The sequence below is a fragment of the Vipera ursinii genome, assembly GCF_947247035.1.
Source record: "Vipera ursinii genome assembly, chromosome: 1".
Lineage (NCBI taxonomy): Eukaryota > Metazoa > Chordata > Lepidosauria > Squamata > Viperidae > Vipera > Vipera ursinii.
In genome coordinates, this window is record NC_139512.1 from 353,888,940 (window position 1) to 353,912,933 (window position 23,994).

The 23,994-nt window shown below is 45.4% G+C and overlaps 1 protein-coding gene and 1 long non-coding RNA gene across 2 annotated transcripts in view; one reads left to right on the forward strand and one right to left on the reverse strand.

The window, feature by feature from the left end:
• Positions 1 to 9,912: 9,912 nt before the first annotated feature.
• The window catches only part of LOC310632894, a 38,639-nt gene continuing 24,557 nt past the window's right edge, over positions 9,913 to 23,994 (forward strand). Inside the window, exon 1 of the long non-coding RNA XR_014490935.1 lies at positions 9,913 to 11,189. This is a non-coding gene — a long non-coding RNA (uncharacterized lncRNA). The remainder of the gene's footprint in view (positions 11,190 to 23,994) is intronic.
• Positions 22,245 to 23,994, reverse strand: part of BCAS3 (BCAS3 microtubule associated cell migration factor) — a 467,769-nt gene continuing 466,019 nt past the window's right edge. Inside the window, exon 24 of the mRNA XM_083379706.1 lies at positions 22,245 to 22,854. Within this exon, the coding sequence (XP_083235832.1) occupies positions 22,766 to 22,854 (89 nt within the window). The 3' untranslated portion in view covers positions 22,245 to 22,765. The remainder of the gene's footprint in view (positions 22,855 to 23,994) is intronic.

Genomic DNA, 23,994 nt, shown 5'->3' on the forward strand with positions numbered 1-23,994 from the left:
AGGAAGGATTTAGACCCTCGGGATCAGGAAAGTGTGCTAGCTGCTTAAAGACGTTGGTACCCAAAGGGTAAGGAGCGACATCTTACCGTACGGCAGCTGTTGACAAAAAGAGAATAATTGTAGTTCAGGGTTGAAATGAGGGGGTCCTTGCTGCTCTCTGAGCTGGGTGCTTTTCTTGCAGATATTTCATTACCCGTCGTTAACATCATCAGTGCTAGAAAGGAGTGGGGTTTGTGAAGAGGAGGTGAAGGAAGATGGTGAAGATTTTGGTGCTCTCTGAGCTTGGTTGTTTTCTTGTGGACGTTTCAATACCCAACTAGGTAAAATCATCAGGGCCAGGAGGGAATGGGGTTTGTGAAGAGGAGGAGGAGGAAGAGGATTGGGAAGTTCTAGGCCAGGGGTAGGCAAGCTTGGCTCTTTCATGGCTCGTGGACTTCAACTCCCAGAATTCCTGAGCCAGCCATGCTGAGGGGAAAGGGAGAGGTTTCCATGCTGAGTCATGCTGGCTCAGAAATTCTGGGAGTTGAAGTCCACGAGTCATAAAAGAGCCAAGCTTGCCTACCCCTGAATTAGGGTAATAGACTTCAACTCCCAGAATTCCTGAGCCAGCATGGGGAATTATAGCCCCTTCATGACTCGTGGACTTCAACTCCCAGAATTCCTGAGCCAGCCACGCTGAGGAGAAAGGGAGAGGTTTCCATGCTGAGCCACGCCGGCTCAGGAATTCTGGGAGTTGAAGTCCACGAGTCATAAAAGAGCCAAGGTTGCCTACCCCTGTCCTAGGTGCTCTCTTACCTTGGTTGTTTTCTTGTGGACATTTCATTGCCAAACTAGGTAACATCATCAGTGCTACAATTCCAGTACTGATAATGTTAGCTAGTTTGGTAAACAAACATCTGCAAGAAAACAGCTAAGCTCAGAAAGCACCAAGGACCCCACAATATTGCAACTATTTAAGTAGAGGAAGACTGTGGAAGAACAATGATCAACCAAGCATCAATGTATGGTTAAAACCAAACACAAATTTTTAGCCACGCTTCCACTTGTCAAACCAGCAACAAAAACGTCCCCCCAAACTGCTTTTAAGCTCACATAGGATTTATCTCCGAAGCTCTTACTTCGAAGCAAGGGTTATTTTCTGGAACGTTTACCCAACTTTACCCAACCAGGCAGTTATTCCTAAGATGTCTACTATCCAAGGAGGGACTCCAGGCTTTAATGGTTGGGTGTGAAGGTAGGAAAATTAAAGCGCTACGTATTCAGTGCGGATTGAAAAAGCGGGATGGCAATCAATCAATCAGTCAATCAATCTCACCAAGGAATCAATCAATCAATAAATGAGGGAGACAGAGGGCTATGATGTGTTATGGGCCAGCCTATTAGTTGCTGGATGGCAACATGAGACACTGAGGCCCAGTTTGGTCTAGCGATCAAGACACCAGGCTAGAACTCAGGAGACTGGGAATTCTAGTCTCACGAAAGCCAGCTGTGGTGACTTTGGGCCAATCACCAGGAGACGGTGAGTTCTAGTCTCTCGCCTTAGGCACAAAAGCTGGCTGGGTGACCTTGGGCCAATCACCTGGAGATGGAGAGTTCTAGTCCTGCCTCAGGCATAAAAAATGTCTGGGTGACTTTGGGCCAATCACCAGGAGATGGTGAGTTCTAGTCCTGCCTTAGGGATGAAATTTGGCTGGTTGTCTTTGGGCCAATCACCAGGAGATGGTGAGTTCTAGTCTCGCCTCAGGCATAAAAGATGTCTGGATGACTTTGGGCCAATCACCAGGAGATGGTGAGTTCTAGTCTAGCCTCAGGCATAAACGATGTCTGGATGACTTTGGGCCAATCACCAGGAGATGGTGAGTTCTAGTCTCGCCTCAGGCATAAAAGATGTCTGGATGACTTTGGGCCAATCACCAGGAGATGGTGAGTTCTAGTCCTGGCTTCCTTCCCTTCCCTTCCCCTCCTCTCCCCTTTTGTCTATCATTTTCTTTCCTTCCCTCTATCTCCTCCCTCCCTCCCTTTGATTCATTTTTCCAGTTTATCTCCAGACTTCTGAATCTGGGCAAACCAAAATTCGTTCCATCTCCCCCCACACCACACACCCGCCTCTCTCCCCCAACCATCTTGGAAGAGCTGGCAGCCTTTGAAACAAGACTCTCCTGGCCAAATTCTCCCTGGACGAGGGAAGGACTATTTAGGATACAAATCTGTCAAGTTTGGAATATTTCCCGCCCTCTCACACCCCCCCCCCCATCCCGCGCTTCTTGTTCTGTGTAGTAGAGTTTCTGCAAAAAGGCCCCGGCAACAATGGCATTTCAGTCTTTGCCCCTAAGAATGGCCCGCTTTGTTCTCTTGTTCGGCGCCCGGGCGAAGCACAGTCGCAATTATTCATTTCCTCCGACAATATTCAGATTCCTCAATGAAAAAGCGTTTCCCACATCGGGGCCGTGCCCACACAACCACGGCGGGCCCTGAATGAAAAAAGCTGTGCTCCCGAGCCCCGGAATATGTTAACCTCTCTCTCTGTTGGGTCCACTTTTATTTTGGGCCTGTGCGGGGGGGGGGGGGAGAGAAGAAAACAGGGGACGTGGACGTGGCGCTTTTCTTTCGTGTCCTCAGAAGAGCAACCCAAGGCGGGGAAGGCCTTGTGGAAAAGGCAGCAGGCTTGCAAAGGGCGACTCTGGAGGAATTGGTTGGAGGGGGCTGAGGGGGTGGGTGGGGGGCATGAAAAGGCTGGTCGGTGGGTGCAGGGAGGATGTTGGGGGCTGCCTCGAGCCCAGGACCCCGTCTTCCAAAATCTCCCCCCCCCCCGTTTTTTCTATTTGGAAGGTCAAGTCTTTGTCTCCTGCTCTTTATAGCATTATACAGGTCCCTCCTTCCTTCCTTCCTTCCTTCCTTCCTTCCTTCCTTCCTTCCTTCCTTCCTTCCTTCCTCTCTCCCTCCCTCCCTTTCTTCCTTCCTCTTTTCCTTTCTTCCTTCCTTCCTTCCTTTCTCTCCCACCCTTCCTTCCTTCCTCTCTCCTTCCCTCTCTTCCTTCCTTCCTTTCCTCCCTCCTTTCTCTTCTTCCCTCCCTCCCTCCCTTCCCTCCCTCCTTCCTTTCCTTCCTTCCTCTCTCCCAGCCTTCCTTCCTTCCCTCCCTCCCTCCCTCCCTCCCTCCTTCCTTCCTCTTTCCCACCCTCCCTTCCTTCCCTCCCTCCTTCCCTTCTTCCTTCCTCTCTCCCACCCTTCCTTCCTTCCTTCCCTCCCTTCCTTCCTCTCTCCCACCCTCCCTTCCCTCCCTCCTTCCCTTCTTCCTTCCTTCTCTCCTGCCTTTCTCTCTCCCACTCTTCCTTCCCTCCCCTCCCTCCCTTCCTTCCCTCCTTCCCTCCCTCCCTCCCTCCTTCCTTCCTTCCTTCCTTCCTTCCTTCCTTCCTTCCTTCCTTCCTTCCTTCCTTCCATTTCCTAAAAATCTAACTCTGATGTTGGGCATCTCAAAGAAGCTGGAAAACGATAGTGCAGGTAGTCCTCAACTTTAAGATTCATTTAGTGACTGTTTCAACTTAGAATGGCACTGGAGAAAGTGACTTATGACCATTTTTCATACTTACAACCCTTGCAGCCTCCCCATGATCATGTGCTCAACATTCAGACCCTTTGGCTTCTATTTGTGACGCTGCAGTGTCCCCGGGGGTCATGTGATCCCCTTTTGCGACCTTCTGACAAGAAAAGAGAATGGGGAAGCCAGACTCACTTAACAACCGTATTACTATCTTAACAGCTGCAGTGATTCACTTAACAACTGTGGCAGGTATGGTCATAAAATGGGGCAAAACTCACTTAACAAATGTTTCACTCAGCAACAGAAATTTTGGACTCAATTGTGGTCGTACGTCAAGGACCACCTGTATTTTATTCCTTCATGTGTTCCCCAGCCTTTCAGAATATAAGGCGACTGGGCTGGAAGATCAGACCCCCCACTCCCCAATTCCCAAATCCTCCAGACTTATAAATGCTGTTCCTGTAAGCTCAAAACTGTTTAAAACAAACTCCTCCAGCCCGAGGACTTTTACATGTTCCAATCCAGCCAAATGCTATTTTAGGGTGAGGGTATACCTTTCAGAAAAGCCTGTGGACCATTTCTGGGGAAAGAGGATTATACCTCGCACCTGAGAAGGACCCGGTGACACACCTCAGCCAGAAGGACATCAGAGAGTCGTGGGACCAAGAACAAAGAAAGCTCTGGTGAATGTGGCAAAAGAAGTCACCTCATAGTGTAAACCAGTGGTGGGATTCAAAAACCTGAACAACCAGTGGTTCTGTGCATGGACACCGCTTCCGAAAGTCCGTTTTGGAAGTGGCACCCATGCACTTCCGGCAGGCCGTTCTGGGCCTGGGAAGCCTTCCCGGCTCAGAACAGACTTTTGAAAGTGGCATCCACACACTTCAGGTGGGCCCAACTGGGCCTGGGAGGGCTCCCCGGCTCAGAACGGACTTCCGGAAGTGGCATCCACGCACTTCAGGTGGGCCCAACTGGGCCTGGGAGGGCTCCCCGGCTCAGAACGGACTTCCGGAAGTGGCATCCACGCACTTCAGGTGGGCCCAACTGGGCCTGGGAGGGCTCCCCGGCTCAGAACGGACTTCCGGAAGTGGCGTCCACGCACTTCCGGCAGTCCGTTCTGGGCTTTGTGAAAAAGGGCTTTGGCCGGTTCGCCCAAGTCAACAAAAAATTAGCTACCGGTTCTACCGAACTGGTGTGAAGCGGCTGAATCTCACCACTGGTGTAAACTATTCCTGAATTCCTAGCCATGGTTTTCCACAGGCCCAGGTGTGCGCATGTCACCTCTCTTGCAGGAACTGTATTGGCTCTTGACTTGCTTCAGGCTCCAATTCAAGATGCTAGTTGTCACCTTTAAAGCCCTACATGCTTGGAACCAGGTTATTTGAAGGACCGTCTTCTCCTGGGTCACATCTACCCAACCCATCAGAGTGGAGAGGCAAGGAATGCTGAAGAGGTCTCATCCTAAAGAGGTCCATCTAGCAGGACCAAGAAGAAGAGCCTTCTCCGTGGTGGCTCCTTCCCTGTGGAACATCATCCTTGTAGAAATAAGATTGGAAATAAGATGTTATGGATCCTTTCCCTTAAGAAGGTCCATCAGGTAGGACCAAGAAGAAGGGCCTTATCCGTGGTGGCTCCCTCCTGGTAGAACATCATCCCTGTGTAGATAAGACTGGCATTGCTTTGACGCTGATTCACATGGCCCTGAAGATCTGATTTTGCCAATGGACTGGGGATCCCAGAATGGGATGGAGTTCATCAAGTGGCTGATTTGAACTGACAGTGTGTGTGTGTGTGTGTGTGTGTGTGTGTGTGTGTGTGTCTCATTTTATTGTTCTTTTTTAATATGAGATTTTTTAAATCTTTGTAAGCTGCCCGGAGTCACTGGGAGCAAATTGGGTAGCTATGTACATTTGATAGCTAGCTAGATGATAGCTAGCAAGCTAGATAGATGATAGCTAGCTAGATAACGAGAGGGGGGGATGGATGGATGGATGGATGGATGGATGGATGGATAGATAGATAGATAGATAGATAGATAGATAGATAGATAGATAGATAAATAGATAGATAGATAGAGTTAGATATAGATATAGATATATAGATATAGATATAAACATAGATAGAGTTAGAGAAAGGCAGACAGAAAGAGTTAGAGATAGATAGATAGATAGATAGATAGATAGATAGATAGATAGATAGATAGATAGATAGAGTTAGTTAGATATAGATATAGATACAGATACAGATACAGATACAGATACAGATACAGATATAGATATAGATATAGTTAGAGATAGATAGGCAGAGAGAGAGAGAGAAAGATAGCTAGATAGATGTAGATAGATAGATAGACAGACAGACAGACAGACAGACAGACAGATAGTTAAAGTTAGATATAGATACAGATACAGATATAGAGTTAGAGATAGAGGCAGAGAGAGAGAGAGAGAGAAAGATAGATAGATAGATAGATAGATAGATAGATAGATAGATAGATAGATAGATAGATAGATGATAGATGGATGGATGGATGGATGGATGGATGGATGGATGGAGAGGCAGGCAGGCAGGCAGGCAAGCAGACAGAGAGATAGATGATATAAAAATCTGGGTCTGCCTGCTCCTAGTCCAACATTTCTCCTAGTCCAACAGCTTTGCCGTAATGCAACCTTACTTCTCGTCTGCAGCAGCTCTTCAAGTGCATAAAGTATTGCTCTTTCTTTAACTGTTCCTCTCTTTCCCCCCCCCCCCGTTCCAGAGTGGGCTTTTTCTAAGGGCCAGAATGTCAAAGATCAAGATCCAGGAGGTGGGGGTGGAGACGGAGGAAAGGAACGGAGGTGGCCCAGCCCAAACCAGGAACTCCCGATGGCCGAAGGGCAGATGGAATTTCCACGGCCCAGGTTTTCTTCTTCTTCTCCCAAATGTCAAGGGCGGTGTAAAATGTATTTTTAAAATGTGTGGGGGTATTTTTGTATGGCTTCCCTCTCTTCTCTTAGAGCCTGGCAGCGCATCGAGAGGGCCCCCCCCCCCGTTGCTCTTCAGAAAAGAGCCGTTCTGGGACTGCCTTTGTGGAACGTGACAAAAAGGAGAGAGCAAAGCACTGGGCTGCCATTGTTCCTGTGCAGGGCTGCAAAATTTGATCTGGAATTAAGTCCTCGGGGCAGGGGCTCCTCAATGGCTAGTTTTTATTTACTGCCAGCATCTTAATCACTTCTTCGGCTTGTTGCGGATGGCCCGACATAATGTAGCCTCTATGCTGGGGCTGAAGGGCTAGCTTCTCCCAAAGGCCATTAACGGGGATGGGAAGACTGTCATCTGCAGAATATTAGTCTTTCCAGCTTCCTGTCTGCACACAAAGACACAGCCCTGGAACAGCCATCAAAAGAACGGCTGAATTTCCTCATTGTGATCACCCCCTTATTAAATTCCTCCTAGGGGAGAAGAAAAAAAAAAGAGAGAGCAGAGGATCCCGTGTTTCAAAACAGGGCTGGGGTTGAAAGCCAGAGGAGTGGCGGCGGCGGCGGCGGGGGGGGGGGGGGGGAAATGCAACCCAAGGGTGGAATTCACCTTTTTTTCCCAGCCACCCCAAAAAGGCACAAAGAGGCAGAAGACAAGTAGAGAGCATCCGTGAACACCAACTTAGCAGTCATGATGAAAGCACCTTAAAGCAGGACAAGAAGCAACGGATGGAAACTCGTCAAGGAGAGAAGCAACCTAGAACTAAGGAGAAACTTCCTGACAGTTAGAACAATTAACCAGTGGAACAACCTGCCTCCAGAGGTGGTGAATGCTCCAACACTGGAGGTTTTTAAGAAGAGACTGGACAGCCATTTGCCTGAAATGGCGTAGGGTTTCCTGCCTGAGCAGGGGGTTGGACTAGATGACCTCCAAGGTCCCTTCCAACTTTATATTATTATTATTATTAAATGGCATAAGGAACGGACTGACTGTGCCCTACGTAGGCTCAATGGGGAAGCCGTGAGCATCCTAGTCCAAAAACTAGACGAATTGCCCATCAGCAATCCCATAGAGGTAAACAACATTTACATACCATTGAAAAGAGACCATCAAAAAGTATAACACACCTCCTGGCTGGGTGGTATTAACACCGAGAGTGATACCATCGACAGGCACAAAGAGATTAACATCCATCTTGTAAATTCGTAGGATTCTTTTTTTTTTGGCCGTGTGTGTGTGTGTGTGTGTGTGTGTGTGTTTGTGTGTGTGTGTGTGTGTGTGTACATACACACATAAATTTGAACTAGTGTGATGTTTCTCTGTCATATATGTGTAGGTATGTGAGTATATGCATAATAGTATTTTTTTGAGAGCTGAATGCAACACAATTTCATTTTAATGTATGCTGATTAGTGTGCATTTAAACTGAGAATAGATTTCTCTTCTCTTCTCTTCTCTTCTCTTCTCTATTATTTTGGCCATGTATATGTATACATTTGAACTAGAGTGTGATGTTTTTCTGTGTCATATATGTGTAGGTATGTGAGTATATGCATAATGGTATTTTTTTTGAGAGCTGAATGCAACACAATTTCATTTTAATGTATGCTGATTAGTATGCATTTAAAGTGACAATAGATTTCTCTTCTCTTCCTATTCTCTTCTCTTCTCTTCCACTCCACTCCACTCCCTACATATCACCGAAATACCTTTCAAGGGCAGCCCCATGGACAGCACTTTGCAGTAGTCTAATCAGGAGGTAACTAAATCATGAGTGACCATGACCATTGCCTCTTGATCTACAAACAGATGCTACTGGCCCACCAAATGTCCCTGGGCAAAATGTCCTTGAGCAGAAGCCAGAGGAGCAGGAGGACCAAACAAAGCAGTGGGGAATGTCGCCCCTTCCAGAATCAATGATGGAAGAATACCACAGGCAGGTAACCCCCCCAAATGCACAGCTACTGAGTCTTCTCAAGATTGAACCGGTCAGTTTCTCCCCCACATCAGTCCCACAAAACCTCCAGGCATTGAGAAAGCACCTGGGTGAAATTCTGAGGTATAGATGCACAACTGAGTGTCATCGACACATGGGTGGTATTTAGCTCCCGGGCCAGAGACTTTATCACCCCTTAAAACAGAGCATGTTACAGGTCCCAGCAGTTGGGGATCTGGTGGGACCACAAAAAAAGGCCCTTCTCTGCGGAACATCATTCCTGGTGAGATATGGCTGGGCCCCTACCTTGCCTGTTGCTTTTCTGAGAGGCCTTCAAAACAGGGTGTTTGTCAGTGGGCCTGGAAATGCCCCCCCACCAGTGGAGATGAAACTGATCAAGTGGCTGATTTGATTTGTGTTGTTGCTGCTGTGGAGGCTGGAGTGTGTGTTTTATTGGTTTTTATTATATGGTGGATTTTTAAAATTTTGTAAGCCCTCCGGAGTTGGGCAGCTATATCTATCTATTATCTATCTTATCTATCTATCCCCAGAAATTGTGGGCGCTCCATCAATGGAGATTTTTAAGAAGAAGCTAGACAGTCACTTGTCTGAGATAGTATAGGTTCTCCTGCTTTAGCAGGGGGCTGGACTAGAAGACCTCCAAGGTCCCTTCCAGATTCTATTCTATTCTATTCTATTCTATTCTATTCTATTCTATTCTATTCTATTCTATTCTATTCTATTCTATTCTATTCTATTCTATTCTATTCTATTATCTCTCATCTGTTATCTATCTATCTATCTATCTATCTATCTATCTATCTATCTATCTATATATCTATTATATCTATATCTATATATCTATTATATCTATATCTATATCTAGCTATCCATCCATCCATTCAGTCTGTCTGTCTATCTTTCTTTCTATCTGCCCATATCTATCTATCTATCTATCTATCTATCTATCTATCTATCTATCTATCTATATCCGATTTCTTTTTAAACCTCTTCTGCAGACACCAATCCCGAATATAATTTTTGTATGCACCCTTTTACATTTTTTTTTTTTGCCAAAACCGAAAACTCATTCCTGGGCAAAAGATGACAGTTATTTTTAATGCTGATATGTGATTTTTTTTCCTTTTTTTTCTTTTTTGTAAACCCAGCTTCCTGTTTTTCACATTCTAATACAGAGACGCCAATGTGGGAAGAAAACAGTGAGAAAGAAAGAGAAGGAAAGAGAACAAAAATAAAAACCAGCCCGGGAATACTATGGGAAAATATATATATATATCAACTAGCAAACATGAAGGTCCTTCAAAAGAACGTGAGTCCCCATATTTTGGCACTGGTTCACACGACCCGGGCTTTATTTTTAGCAAAAGAGCTGGGATGTGTTGGGATATCTCCTACTCCCAATATTTGTTTCCCCAAACAAATCTCCCCGCCCCCCCGCCCCCGCAAAAAATGTGTTGAGTTTAAAAAATAAAAATCCAGAAGAGGAGAGACATTTTCGAATGGCAAGAATTTTTTTAAAGAGACGCTTGCCAACATGTTAAGGAGAGTCTATTAAGCCTCACCGAGTGAGGAAGTGTTTGAGAATCAGTCAGTAAATCACAGACAACAAGGTCACCGTGTTTAACAGCAGGAACCACGCTTTGCCAAAACTCCAGCTGGGAGTGGACATAAACGCCTTTTACAATAGGCCGGGACGGCCTTCTCTGCCTCCGCTCGCCGGTTCACACGCGCCAAGGGCTAAAATACGGGCAGTTCGACCAAGCTGGGGATCCCACAGGCCATTTTAAAAAAAATGTGTTTTAACTGAGCCCCAAATTTCTGCCGCAGAGTGAGGCAGCCGTTAAAGTGAATGCTGTCCCGTCTTTACAACCTCTCTTGCTACGATGGCTAAGTGAATCAATCGCTGCGGCTGTTGAGTTAGGAACGCGGTGGTTAAGTGAATCTGGCTGTCCCCGTTTGACTTTGCTCGTCAGAAGGGGGAATCACGTGACACACACCCCGGAGGTCATTTATGCGACCGTCATAAATACGGGTCAAGTTGCCAAGGGTCGGGAAAACCGATCAGGTGTCCGTGGGGGCTGCTGCAAGGGTCGTTAACTGTGAAAAAGGATCGTAAGTCATTTCTTTTCAGCCGCTGTTGTAACTTCAAACGATGGTTCAATGAATGGCTGTTCAGTCAAGGACTAATTGCGTGCAACTTTTTGAAAGCAGAACTTTTTTTTTTTTTTTAGATCTGTCCAAATAGTTAACAGTGTTTTTTTTTCTCCTTTCCCTCTTTCAATTTACAGCAAGAGGTTGAATGGGTGAAATGAGGTCTTATCTGACAAGGAGAACGTGACCTCCAATAGGCTCGCAATGGTGTTTCTAATTTCCGCATATAACAAGGCACTAATGTGAAGGAGGAAGTGGGCCGATACCCAGGAATCAAGGAGGATAAGAAAGCACTAGACCCCTAACCCCCGGGGTCAAGAGGTTAAGGCTTCAGGGTCCCAGAATAAGGTAGAAGGATGTTCTTCAGGTAGTTTTAAATTTCCTCCTTTGGTGATGAGAAAGAAAGGAAAGGAAGAAAAGAAGAAAGGAAGAAAGAAAGAAGGGAGGGAGGGAGGGAAGGAAGGAAGGAAGAAAGAAAGAAAGAAAGAAAGAAAGAAAGAAAGAAAGAAAGAAAGAAAAAGAAAGAAAGAAAGAAAGAAAGAAAGAAAGAAAGAAAGAAAGAAAGAAAGAAAGAAAAAGAAAGAAGTCCAGGCAAGGAGGAGGGAGGGAGGGAAGAAGAAAGAAAGAAAGAGAGAGACAGAGAGAGAGAGAGAAAGGTAGGGAAAAGCAAAGCAAGCAAGCAAGCAAGAAAGAAAGACTCCAGGGAAGGAGAGAGGCAGGGAAGAAGAAAGAAAGAAAGAAAGAAAGAAAGAAAGAAAGAAAGAAAGAAAGAAAGAAAGAAAGAAAGAAAGAAAGAAAGAAAGAAAGAGAAAGAAAGAAGGAAAGAAAGAAAGAAAGAAAGAAAGAAAGGAGTGCAGGCAAGGAGGAGGGAGGGAGGGAAGGAGAGAGAGAGAAGAAGGTAGGGAAAAGAAAAAGAAAGGAAGGAAGGAGGGAAGGAGGGAAAGGAAAGGAAAGGAAAGGGAGCGAAGGAAGGAAGGAAGGAAGGAAGGAAGGAAGGAAGGAAGGAAGGAAGGAAGGAAGGAAGGAAGGAAGGAGATACGAGGCACACAGCACCATGGATGAATTCACAGGAGATTCAAACGCAAGCTGTGCATACATGCAAGTAATTCCATGCGGCTTTAGTTGGTTGCACCCCAGAGAATATTTGCACTAGTTAACTGTAAGACCAATCAGCTATGACTATCCACATTCCCACCCTCCCACCCCATTTTCTTTAATTGCCCAATATTACTGAATTAAAGGAACATGGACAGGTCGTTGTTGTTTTTTGAAACAGAGAGGCAGGCTATAAGCATAGCCATAGGCAAAAATGTTTAACTTAAAACACAGAACAACCGGGTTTAGAAGGGACCTTGGAGGTCTTCTAGTCCAACCCCCAGCTCAAGCAGGGGACCCTATACTATTTCAGACAGATGGTTGTCCAATCTCTTCCTGAAAACCTCTTGGACTCCTTGACAGGAGTCCTTGACTTATGGGTACAACGGAGAGAAGAATTTCCATTGCTAAGCAAGGTGGTTATTGAATGTCCCATGCCCGATTTTACAACCTATTTTGCCAACGTTGTTAAGTGAATTACTGCAGCTGTTAAAGTGAATCAGGCAGTCGTTAATTCTATATGGCTTCCCCCATTGACTTGGCTTGTTGGAAGCCAGATGGGAAGGTTAACAGAATAACAGAGTTGGAGGGGACCACGAAGGTCTTCTAGCCAGACCACCTGCTCAAGCAAGAGACCCTATGCCATTCCGGCCAAATGCTAGTCCAATCTCTTCTTGTAAACCTCCAGCGATGGAGCACCCACAACTTCTGGTGGCCAGCTGTTCCACTGGTTAATTGTCCTCAATGTCAGGAAGTTTCTCCTTAATTCCAGGTCGCTTCTCTCCTTGATTAGTTTCCATCCTGTCAAGGTTTAAATGATTTAACAGCTAAACAGCTTATGTAAAGATGTAATGTAATGTTGGTGATGCAATAATAGGAATGACTCAGCAGGTGTGTGTATCCCTTTAAGAGTATAAAAGGGATGTTTTTTGCTGAAGTCTTTCTCTCTCGCCCATTTGACGGCTGAAATTGCTGTGTATTGGAGTTTGCTGTTTCACCACATGTATGTATCTTATTTCTAGTGTATATTTATAGATGGCGTATAATATAAACCGCCATTTAATACAAACCACCGTGTACTGCATTTATTACTCCTGGGTTACCTGAGCACAGTAAGACTGCGCATGTTTCTGGTCCTGCCTTCAGCTACTTCCTCAATCTGTCTTCCAAAGCTCATGAAGAGAACTGACCAAGCTCAACATCAGGATGGTGACAGAGTCAGTGCGAAATATTAACCACTTGGTGTTCCATCAGTTCAGGAGATATGGGTGAACTAAAGTGTGTTCCTAAATAAGGTGATCTTCACCAGAGAATTAAAGCATCTGAGTTGGTGGTGACCTCTGAGGCCTTCGCTTTCAATGCCCGCACGAGTGCCAGAGTCTGATAAAGCATTTCAGAGAGATGACCCTGTTTGAAAACCTCCGGAAAAGCAGAATATTCCATGAGGTGACCCACTGCTAATGGTTCTTCCCATCAGGAAATTCCTTCTAATATCTAACTTGAAGATGTTAAGAGGTTACAAAAATGATAAGGGGTCTGGAGGCTAAACAGTCAGGACGAACTGTTAAGGGAACTAGGCATGTTTAGCCTAACAAAGGGAAGGCTTGGGGTGACAAGATGGCCGTCTTCCAACACTTGAAGAACTGTCACAGAGGACAGTTCTCCATAGCAGGGTAGGCCATGTAAAAAAACAAGAAGAAAAAGTCAAGGAAACGATTGGCCCATTAGTGGGAGAAGGTGGCAAGAAGGTGGCAAGCAACAGGGAGAAAGCAGAACTATTTAACTCCTTTTTTGCATCCGTCTTTACACAAAGGGAAGAAACAGTCCAACCTATCAAAAACAGCATTGTAAAAAACAGATTAGAAACTCAAGTTAAGATAGGCAAGAAAATGGCAAGTGAGCACCTGTCCAGCCTAGACGAGATCAAATCACCAGGACCAGGTGGATTACATCCCAAGGTTCTGAAGCAACTGGCAGATGTGATCTCAGAACCACTGAACTATATTTTTCAAAGATCCTGGAGCACTGGGGAACTACCAGAGGCCTGGAAAAGAGCTGATGTAGTTTCCATCTTCAAAAAAGAAGGGGAAAAATGGTTCCAGGAAACTACAGACCTATCAGGCTGACCTCAATACCTGGGAAGATTCTGGAAAAGATAATCAAGCAACGAATCAGCGAACGCCTAGAGGCAAACAAAGTCATTACCAAAAGCCAACATGGGTTTGTCAAAAACAGATCATGCCAGACAAATCTTATTGCATTCTTTGACCAGGTGACAAAGCAATATGTGGAGCTCATTAAAAGAGATCCAATCTAGAACTAAAGAGAAATCAACACTGCACTATCAGTGCTACAAAAGAGTGGAGTTTGCTATCTGTTTATATACAAGTAGCTTGCGCTGTTGCTGTCGGGAAATTGGGGTATTGTTTGCTGCTTGATTGTTGGTCTAGTGCAGGGGTCCTCAAACTTGGCCCTTTTATGACTTGTGGACTTCAACTCCCAGAATTCCTCAGCCAGCATGCCTGGCTGAGGAATTCTGGGAGTTTAAGTCCACAAGTCATAAAAGGGCCAAGTTTGAGGACCCCTGGTCTAGTGTTAATCTTGGCGTTAATCTCCACTCATCTGGTTGTTGACCGCTGGCGAAGAGCTATTTTGGTCTTTTCATCTCCTTTTGCAGGTTTTTGATTGCATCTTTTGTATGGTTGTGTAGAAGTTGTTGATCTCTGTATGCCCGTTGATGGCCGATGTATCTGAGTGCCAGACTTCCAGATATTTGCCAGCATTTTTGGACTTGGCTTGGTCTAGGACAGGGGTCAGCAACTTGAAACAGTGAAAGAGCCACTCGGAACCAGTTCCCCCACAAAAGTAAAAACTGGGAGCCGCCAAAAAATGTGTGCACATGCGCATACATGCGCGCATGCGCAGAACAGGGTTTGACTGAAGAGTGGAGCCAAGGCGAGATATTCACCTACCCTGCATATTTGAATTGATTGGTTGAACTTTTTTAGTCCCACTTTTTTTTTTGCACTGCACATGGCAGAGGACTGGGAGCTGCAGGAGACGACTGAAGGAGCCGCGGGTTGCAGACCTGTGGTCTAGGATGTGCATAGTTTCCCTAGTTGAAACGATGATTTGGTCTATCCATTTGTTGTGCAAATCCTCTGCAGAGATCAAAATAACATTTTCTCTGTGGAAGGTGTGCTTGGAAGGGAGAAAGGCAAATCCTGATTAGAAGAAATGACTTGATTGCTGGCCAGGAGATGTTTTAGCGTCTTCTTCTTCTTCTTTTTGGCTTCTTTTTAATGGTATGTAGATATCATTTATCTCTATGTACCTGCTGATGGCCAAATTGTCCGAGTGCCAGGCTTCCAGGAATTCCCTTGCGTTTTGGGATTTGGCTTGGTCTAGGATGCTCACAGTTTCCCAGTTGAATCTATGGTTCAATCTGTCCATATGTTGTACAATTAAGAAGTGTTCATTGTGTCTTCTCACTACTTGTTGGTGTTTGCTCTGCTCTGGTGTTATCTTCTGCCTGTTTCTGCTAAGTACAGTGGTGAAATTAAAATACCTCAACAACCGGTTCTCTTATTTGATGCAGACCTGGGCCTCCGAGGCCTAGAACAGACTTCTGGAAGTGGCATCCACGCACTTCCATTGGGCTGTTCTAGGCCTGGGAGGCCTCCTCCAGGCCTCCACAGCCTAGAACGGACTTCCGGAAGTGGAATCCACACACTTCTGTTGGGCCGTTCTAGGCCTGGGAGGCCTCCTCTAGGCATCCGAGGCCTAGAACAGACTTCCAGAAGTGGCATCCACACACTTCTAGAGGGCCGTTCTCCTCCAGGCCGTCAAGGCCTAGACTGGACTTCTGGAAGCCAGCCGGTTCTCCGAACGCAGCAAAATTTACCTATCGGTTCTACTGAACCAGTGCGAACCAGCTGAATCCCACCACTGCCTACGTCGCAGCCGATACAGTCCCTTACCCTGCGTTTCGTCTTTCATTACTTCTCACATTGCATGTTACCAAAGGAACCTGGGTGTAGGAGGGGGGGAGAGAACAGTTATATTTAACCGGGTTTTCATGAGAAAGATCCTTCTCCATACCTCGGAGGGGCTTGAGCAAATGTTGCGATGAAGTCCTGCGGCATTGAAATTCAACGGCAGTAGGAGTCGTGGCACTCTCTTCTGGATCCTGCTGCAGGCAGATTCTCCGGCGGGTGCCAAAGCACATGGCATTCCCCTTTGTGCGAGTCGCAAAATGCCGCAGCCCTGGAGAGCAGCGCGCACAAAGAAGGCCAAGCATGAATGCCCAATCAAGACAAGGCTTCCCTTGCGGAAACGCTCTGCTTATTTGATTAAGTTAGGTGAAAAACAGTGCAAACACCCTTGCAGCTTCGCTTCCTCTCGACTCGCTGGCCGGCTTTTTATTTCTAATGCAAAGCGGAAGTCTATATGGAGCAGTCTGGCTAGCCTCATTCTAACCTTTCCATCTGGAAGGGAACTAACTAGCCTTCAGGCTACTTTCAACCCTTCCCAGCTGTTGGGTTGAGGTTTTTTTTTTTTTCTTCCTCTCCCCCCTCCTTTTAAATAATAAAAAAAATGTTTTTGTGCAGGCTCGAGAAAGCATATTTATATAAATGATTGCCATATCCTTTGCCAGCTGTTGACCCGGCTCTTAGCCCAACTGGGGCATGTTTTTCATTTTGAGCAGCTCCAGACTGGAACTGACCCGGACAAAGTTAGCACGCTATGCAAACAGTCTTACGTGTTACAAGCCTGACAGTTAAAGACAATGGACGCACAGTGTGATCGAAGGGAGCGGGGTTTCCCTCTGGGCGAATGTCACAAAAAATCCTGAGCTGGACGTATCGATTTAAAAGATAAATAAAGAGACTCTGTGGTCCTTCGAGTTAGCCTTTCCTCCGTTCTGGACCCCTTTCAAAATATGACTGGTGTTCCCCCGAAGGGCAAATCAGCCCGGCCGTTTATTTGAATGAAGAAAGAGATTTGGGAATAGAAGACCCAATAACCCCCCACACACACACACCCAGTGACAACAATCAAACCAACTACTTGATGGGCTCCATCCCAAACTGAGGCGCCCGGGCCTATTGGCAAAACCAAGTCTCCAGGGCCTTTTGAAAGAGTATCGAAGTGGGGGCCAATCTTCTCTCTGCAGGGAAGGTGATTCTTCCTGGTCCCACATGATGGAAGTTCTTAAGGAAGAGGACCCATAACACCTTATTTCCAATCTTACTTCCAGAGGGATGACGTTTCACAGAGAAGGAGCAATCCCCTTGGCACGAGTTGGTGGCTGCCTCACCGGTCATCATGAAGGCTCGCGTCTGGGGAACGAAGAGTGTGTGTGTGTTGTTGTTTTCCATTTCTCATTCCTAGCTCTTCAAATCTCTCCACCAATTTCTCCACTGATTGACTACGGGCTGCGGACAAGGTACTTCCACGTCACCCGAGTCCAAAGCGGAGTTTTTGGCTTAATGTCATGGTTCCGACAGATGAATCTCTTCAAAAGAACTTCGAGGCATTGTTTTCCTTAAATGATCTTTTTATTGGAGAAACGAAGTATCGGCACTACATAGTTGAAACCAGAAACTGAATTCCCCTCCCCTGGATACAAAGTAACAAAGCGCAATTCCCTCCTCCAATTAACAGTCATAAATCACATTCCCTAATTAGCTTGAAGCAAGGGCTTTCTCCCCAGCTCTCCAGCCTGCCAAAACTCTATCAGCTCTGGGCCCAATGACCTTGGGTTCCCACGGCTGAGTTATTATTGCTATGACTAGCTGGACTCTCATCCACATTCCTCCTCCCAGCATCAACGAACTCTAAAAGCGACAAGAGAAAAGATGGCTACATTTCCATCTGTTGTCAAAGCAAGAACATCCGATGTTAGCAGCGTTGACAGAATTTTCTTAAAGGAGAGGACCCCATAACATGTTATTTCCAATCTTATTCCAATCTTATTTCCACAGAAATAAGGGAGGGAGCCACCATGGAGAAGGTCCTTTTTCCTGGTCCCACCGTCAATCATCGATCAGAATACAGCTGGAAGGGACCTTAGAGGTCTTCTAGTCCAACCCCCTGCCCAAGCAGGAGACCCTATACCATTTCAGACAAGTGACTGCCCAGTCTCTTCTTAAAAACCTCCAGTGATGCAGCACCCACAACGTTTGAAGGCAAGCTGTTCCACTGGTTAATTGTCCTCACTGTCAGGAAGTTTCTCCTTAGTTCCAGGATGCTTCTCTCCTTGAGTAGTTTCCAACCATTGTTTCTTGTCCTGCCTTCTGGTGTTTTGGAGAATAATTTGGTCTCCTCTTCTTTGTGGCAGCCCCTCAAATACCGGAATATTGCTATCATGTCTCCCCTAATCCTTTTCTCTAGACTGCCATACCCATTTCCTGCAACCATTCTTCATATGTTTTAGTCTACAGGCCCTTAATCATCTTAGTTGCTCTTCTTTGCACTCCCCCCCCCAAAGTCTTAATATCTTTTTTGTAATGTGGTGTCCCAAACTAGATGCAGTGTTCCAACTGTGGCCTTACTACGGATTTATAAAGTGGTACTAATACTTCACATGGTTTTGATTCTATGTCTCTGTTTATACAACCCAGGATTGTATTAGCTGTTTTGGTTGCTGCCGCACATTGCTGGCTCATGTTTAAGTGATCGTCGACTAGGACTCCAAGGTCCCTCTCACCGTTACTGTTTTTGAGCCAGGTTTCGCCTAATCTGTACTTGTACCTTTGGTTTTTCCTGCCTACGTGTAAAACCTTGCTTTTCTCCACATTAAATTTCATGTGGCTGGATAGGGCCCATTGTTCAAGTCTCTCAAGATCTTTTTGGATTCTGAGCTTGTCTTTTGGGGGTGTTGGCTATTCCTGCCAACTTACTGTCCTCTGCAAATTGGATGAGTTCTATTCCCACATCTAAGTCATTTATAAAGATATTGAAGACGGAGTCTTGTGGTATCCCACTGCTTACTTCCCTCCATGCAGATGTAGTACCAGTAGGGCCTACTCACCGAGTACGGTTTGCCAGTCAGTTACAAATCCATCTACTGGTGATGCTGTCTAATCCACATTTTTCTAGCTTACCAAGAGGTAGGTTGTGGCTTGCTTTGTCGAACCCCTTGCTGAAGTCTAAGTATACTATGTCCAACATTTCGCTGGTCTAGTAATTTAGACACTTGGTCAAAGAACGAAATAAGATTAGTTTGGCACGATCTGTTTTTAACAAACCTGCGTTGGCTAGTAGTTATAACTTCATTTGTTACTAGATATTCACAGATCTGTTTTTTGATTACTTTTGACGCCTTCATGGAGAGGACCCATAGCATCTTATTTCGAATCTTATTTCCACAGGGATGGAGCCACCACGGAGAAGGTGCTCGATAGTCAACATCACTCCGCTGCCATATAATCGCCACGGATGGTTATCCAAATCATTTGCATGTTTTCCCGGAAGTAAGTCGTGGTTGAGTGCAACCATTCATGCACCCGAGTTGTTTTACTGACAGATATTTTATTTCAAGTGTTTTTTTTCATAATGCTTGTTGCTTGTTCTAGCAATTTTGTGCTGTGAAGGAACCAAATTGAAATATAATTAAAGCACAACCCCTGCCCCCATTACTGATACTTACACTCACTTATTAAGGGGCGTGCTGATCAATAAGCTTAATCAGACTCCCAATCAGCTTTAACAAATTAGTTGTTGGGGAGCACATAATGGTAATAATGGAAAGAAGCAACTTTTAACTGAGGAGACCCTTTTAATGTGCATTTCCCCTCCCCAATCTTTGGAAAGACCAATGTTTTTAAAAGAGGCAACCATCCCTTCCTTGAAGGGGATTTAAATCTGCTGGATGAGTACTGGGTCAACAGGGGGGAAAATGTGGGTTGTTTGGACTGCACAACTGGTTTGATTTGGGGGGATTTTTTTTTTAAAAAATAGAACAATGGAATCATTTAGAGACGGGCAGTCCCTAAATCTGATGAATAAATGAAATTTAAAACATAAATAAAGAATTCTACAATGGAGATGTTTCAGCTGATCCGTCACCTTTATTGTCCAAAAAATACGCAGGTGTCTTCTCCCACACCACAGCTCAAAAAAGAGTCCATTTTCTTCCCCTCTTACTTTTTTAAGGTCTGAATTTCACAACTCAATACAGCTATGGGTTACTCAAGAAGGCCGCTGCATTATGCACTGGGCTTTCCTTAATGTATGGCCAACAACGTGAGCTTTTTCTCCTATCTCGGTATACAAATGTAGGAGTTGCGGTAAAGCTATTGTCACTGGTGCTTTTCATCCAACTGCCTAAAGGACAAATGGCACTTAAGGGTGAGGTTCAGACACAATGAACTGAAGTGCTTAACAGCTCCCAGCAACGTGACAGGCCGGTTTGATCATAACCCAGCCTGGCACTTGCATTCTGCATGCACTTTTATTCCCTGGGTACAGATTTAATTAAAAATCAATATATGGTTAATGCTTCAAGGGGGCGGCAGGCTGCACCGAACGAAGCGACGGTGGCCGCAAAGGAAACGCACAAATCGTTCCTTCCTTTCAATTTATTCCTTCCTTTTATTTTATTTTTTTTTTTAATTTATAAGCTGTCCCCTTCGTAGTATCTAGCGACTCTGGGCGGTTTACAATGCCACAAGTAAACGTACGAAATGATGAAAAGGCTTAAGAACATTAAAACGTGAAGCAGTGGAGTAAAAGGTTGAAATTAGCCATGCGGGTTAACGTAAGGGGAGTCTGGCGCCGCCGGTCGAAGTTCACCAACAGTAAGACCCAGCGGTGGGATTCAGCCGGTTCGCGCCACTACGGCAAAACCGGTAGCTAGTTTTTTTGTTGTTGCCCAGGCCCAGAATGGACTTCCGGAAGCAGCATCCACGCAGAGAACCGGTTGTTCGCATATTTGAATCCCACCACTGGTAAGGCCCTACGTGAAATGGAAGGATTTGGCAAACTGGCTACGGCGAAGTCAAGCGATTACAAAAGGGTAACCATCCGGCGCGAAGAATCCAGGACCACACGGGTAAAGTTCCAGTTAAGCTGATTTATTGCTCATGCCTACACACAAGAAACTACAGGTAGTTCCCTACTTACCACCTCAATTGAGCCCAAACATTTCTGTGGCTAAGCAAGACCGCTGTGAAGTGCATTTCGCCATGTTTTACAACTTTTCTCAACCACGGTCGCTAAGCGAATCACGGCAGTTGTCAAGTTAGCAACACGGTTGTTAAAGTGAATCTGGCTTCCCGGTTGGGAATCAAGTGATCCCCGGGACCCTACAACCGTCACAAATACATGCCAGTTGCCAAACATGCCGATTTTGATCACATGACCATGGAGAGGCTGCAATTGGTTGTAAGTGTGAAAAATGGTCGCAAGTCGCTTTTTCCCCAGGGCTGTTGTAACTTCGGACGGACACTAAACGAACTGTTGGAAGTCAAGGGCAACCTGTACTCATTGGTCAGCACTAAATCGGAGCTAGTTAAGAGGGCTTGGACTTTGATTGCCTGTGGGAACGTAACGATTCCAGGCTGATTCCTCTCTTGATGCCTGATTCCCTCAGGCTCTGCCTGTCCTTCTCCTACAACAGGGGTCCCCAAGCTTGGCCACTTTATGACTGATGGACTTCAACTCCCAGAATTAGAATTCTGGGAGTTGAAGTCCACCAGTCATAAAGTGGCCAATCTTGGGGACCCCTGTCCTACAGGGTCCCAAAGCTGCTTCTTCAAGAGGCAACTGGACTTTCTTGCTTTTTCTTTGAAGATGTTTCGCTTCTCATCCAAGAAGCTCCTTCAGCTCTGAAGAAGCTTCTTGGCTGAGAAGCGAAATGTCCGGTTGCCTCTATGAAAAAGCATCTTTGGGACAACCCTGACCTGGATGACTCAGAATCTCCATCGGCCTTCTCCTGCAGGGACACTTTTCAGGAGATAGGTAAGATTAGGCAGGGATTGGATTTTGCCTGCCCATTAATTCCTGTCCCTTTACCAGGGAATACCAACATGGAAGCAAGAGAGGAGGAAGACAACGTTGCGTTGCTAATTGCTTTAACCATAGAGTTGGGGAGAAGATGGAATCCAGTTTAACGCTTTGGCAACATCACATCAATGGCATTTCCCGCCTGAGGAGAGGGTTGGACTAAAAGATCTCCAAGGTCCCTTCCAACTCCGACATTCTATTCTGTTCTGTATTGTTCTGTTCTGTTCTGTTTCTATTCTATTCTTTATTAGGTTTTTATTCCAACTTTATTATTATTTATAAGTAACTCAAGGTAGAAAACAGGCTTAACACAGATAGTCCTTGACTTACAATAGTTCATTTATTTGACCGTTCGGAGTTACAACAGCGCTGAAAAAAGTGACATAGGATCCCAACGGAGCCCAACATTTTTGTTGCTAAGTCAGACATTTGTTAAGTGAGTTTTGCCCCGTTTTATCACCTTCCTTGCCATAGTTGCTAAGTGAATCTCTGCAGTCAAGTTACTAAATGGTGGTTAAGCGAGCCTGGCTTCCCATTGACCCAGCTTGTCATGAAGTCGCAAAAGGAGATCACATGATCCCAGCAAGCGCAGCAACCGTCATAAGTACAAGTCAGTTGTCAAGCATCTGAATTTTAATCACGTGACTGCAAGTGTGGGAAAAAAAACCTGTCACGAATCCCTTCTTTCAGTGCCTCTGTAAACTTCGAACAGTCAGTAAAACAACAAACCGTCGTGAGTCGAGGACTCCCTGTGTCTTCTTTTGTACTGATATGTATTGCATACGTTGTATTTATTATACTATTATTTATGATCTGCTTCAGGCAACGATGCGTGGTGGGAATAAATAAATAAATAAGCTGTCCGTCACCGGTTTCGCGTCAATTCAGGGGTTACATCTGACTCCATTCAAGGCATTTTGTACACTGGCGCATTCAGGGTGGGTTTTCCGTCGTCTTGTGAAAGAAAGCCACACTGTTCTCACAAATCTAAGCTTCCTGGACCCATCTGAGGGGCGGGATGGGTGGGCTGTGGCCTTTTTTAAAGTACGGCGGAACTACAATTCCCATTGTTTCTCTGCTGAGGAGAACTGAAGCTGAGAGAGACAGTAAAGGCTGGAGAGCTGACAGACAGCGAAGGCCTGATCTGCAAACGGTGAAGATATAAAGAAAAAGAAGAAAAGAAAAAAAAACCGAAAGAAAAAAAGACGAAACAAGAGAAGAGGGGGGAAAAAGGGGAAAAAAGAAAACAAGATGTGGGTACATTGTAAAGGCATCTGAACATGACATATCATTGCCAAAAATATCCATTAGAATTTATTGCTGTATTTACAGGTAGTCCTTGACTGACGACCGTAACTGAGTCCCAAATTTCTGTTGCTAAATGAGACTTTGTAAGTGAATTGTGTGCCATTTTACAACCTTCCTTGACATGGTTGTTAAGGGAATCACCTCAGTGACTGAGTTAGTCACACGGTCATTAAGGGAATCGCCTCAGTGACTGAGTTAGTCACACAGTCATTAAGGGAATCACCTCAGTGGTTGAGTTAGTCACACAGTCGTTAAGGGAATCACCTCAGTGGCTGAGTTAGTCACACGGTCGTTAAGGGAATCACCTCAGTGGCTGAGTTAGTCACACGGTCATTAAGGGAATCAGTAGCTGAGTTAGTCACACGGTCATTAAGGGAATCACCTCAGTGGCTGAGTTAGTCACACGGTCGTTAAGAGAATCATCTCAGTGGCTGTTAGTCACACGGTAATTAAGTGAATCACCTCAGTGGCTGAATTAGTCACACGGTTGTTAAGTGAGTCTGGCTTCTCCCATTGACTTTGCTTGTCAGAAAGTCGCAAAAGGGGATCAAGGGAAACCCCCCCCAGGACAGCGCAACCGTCATAAACACATGCCAAGTGCCTGAATTTTGATCACGTGACCAGGGGAATGCAGCAACGGTTGTTGAGTGTGAATAATGGTCATAAGTCACTTTTTTCACTTTGTAACTCAATGAATGGTTTCATTTGAGTCATAAGCTGAAGACTACCTGTATTTATTATTTCAGCATATACACTCTCCTATCACCCATGACCCTGAGCAGCTTACAGTTATCAATATAGAATAGAATAGAGGTGGAAGGGACCTTGGAGGTCTTCTAGTCCAGCCCCCTGCTCAAGCAGGAGAACCTACACCATCTCAGACAGGTGATTGTCCAGTCTCTTCTTAAAAACCTCCAGTGATGGAGCGCCCACGATTTCTGAAGGCAAGCTGTTGCACTGGTTGATTGTCCTCACT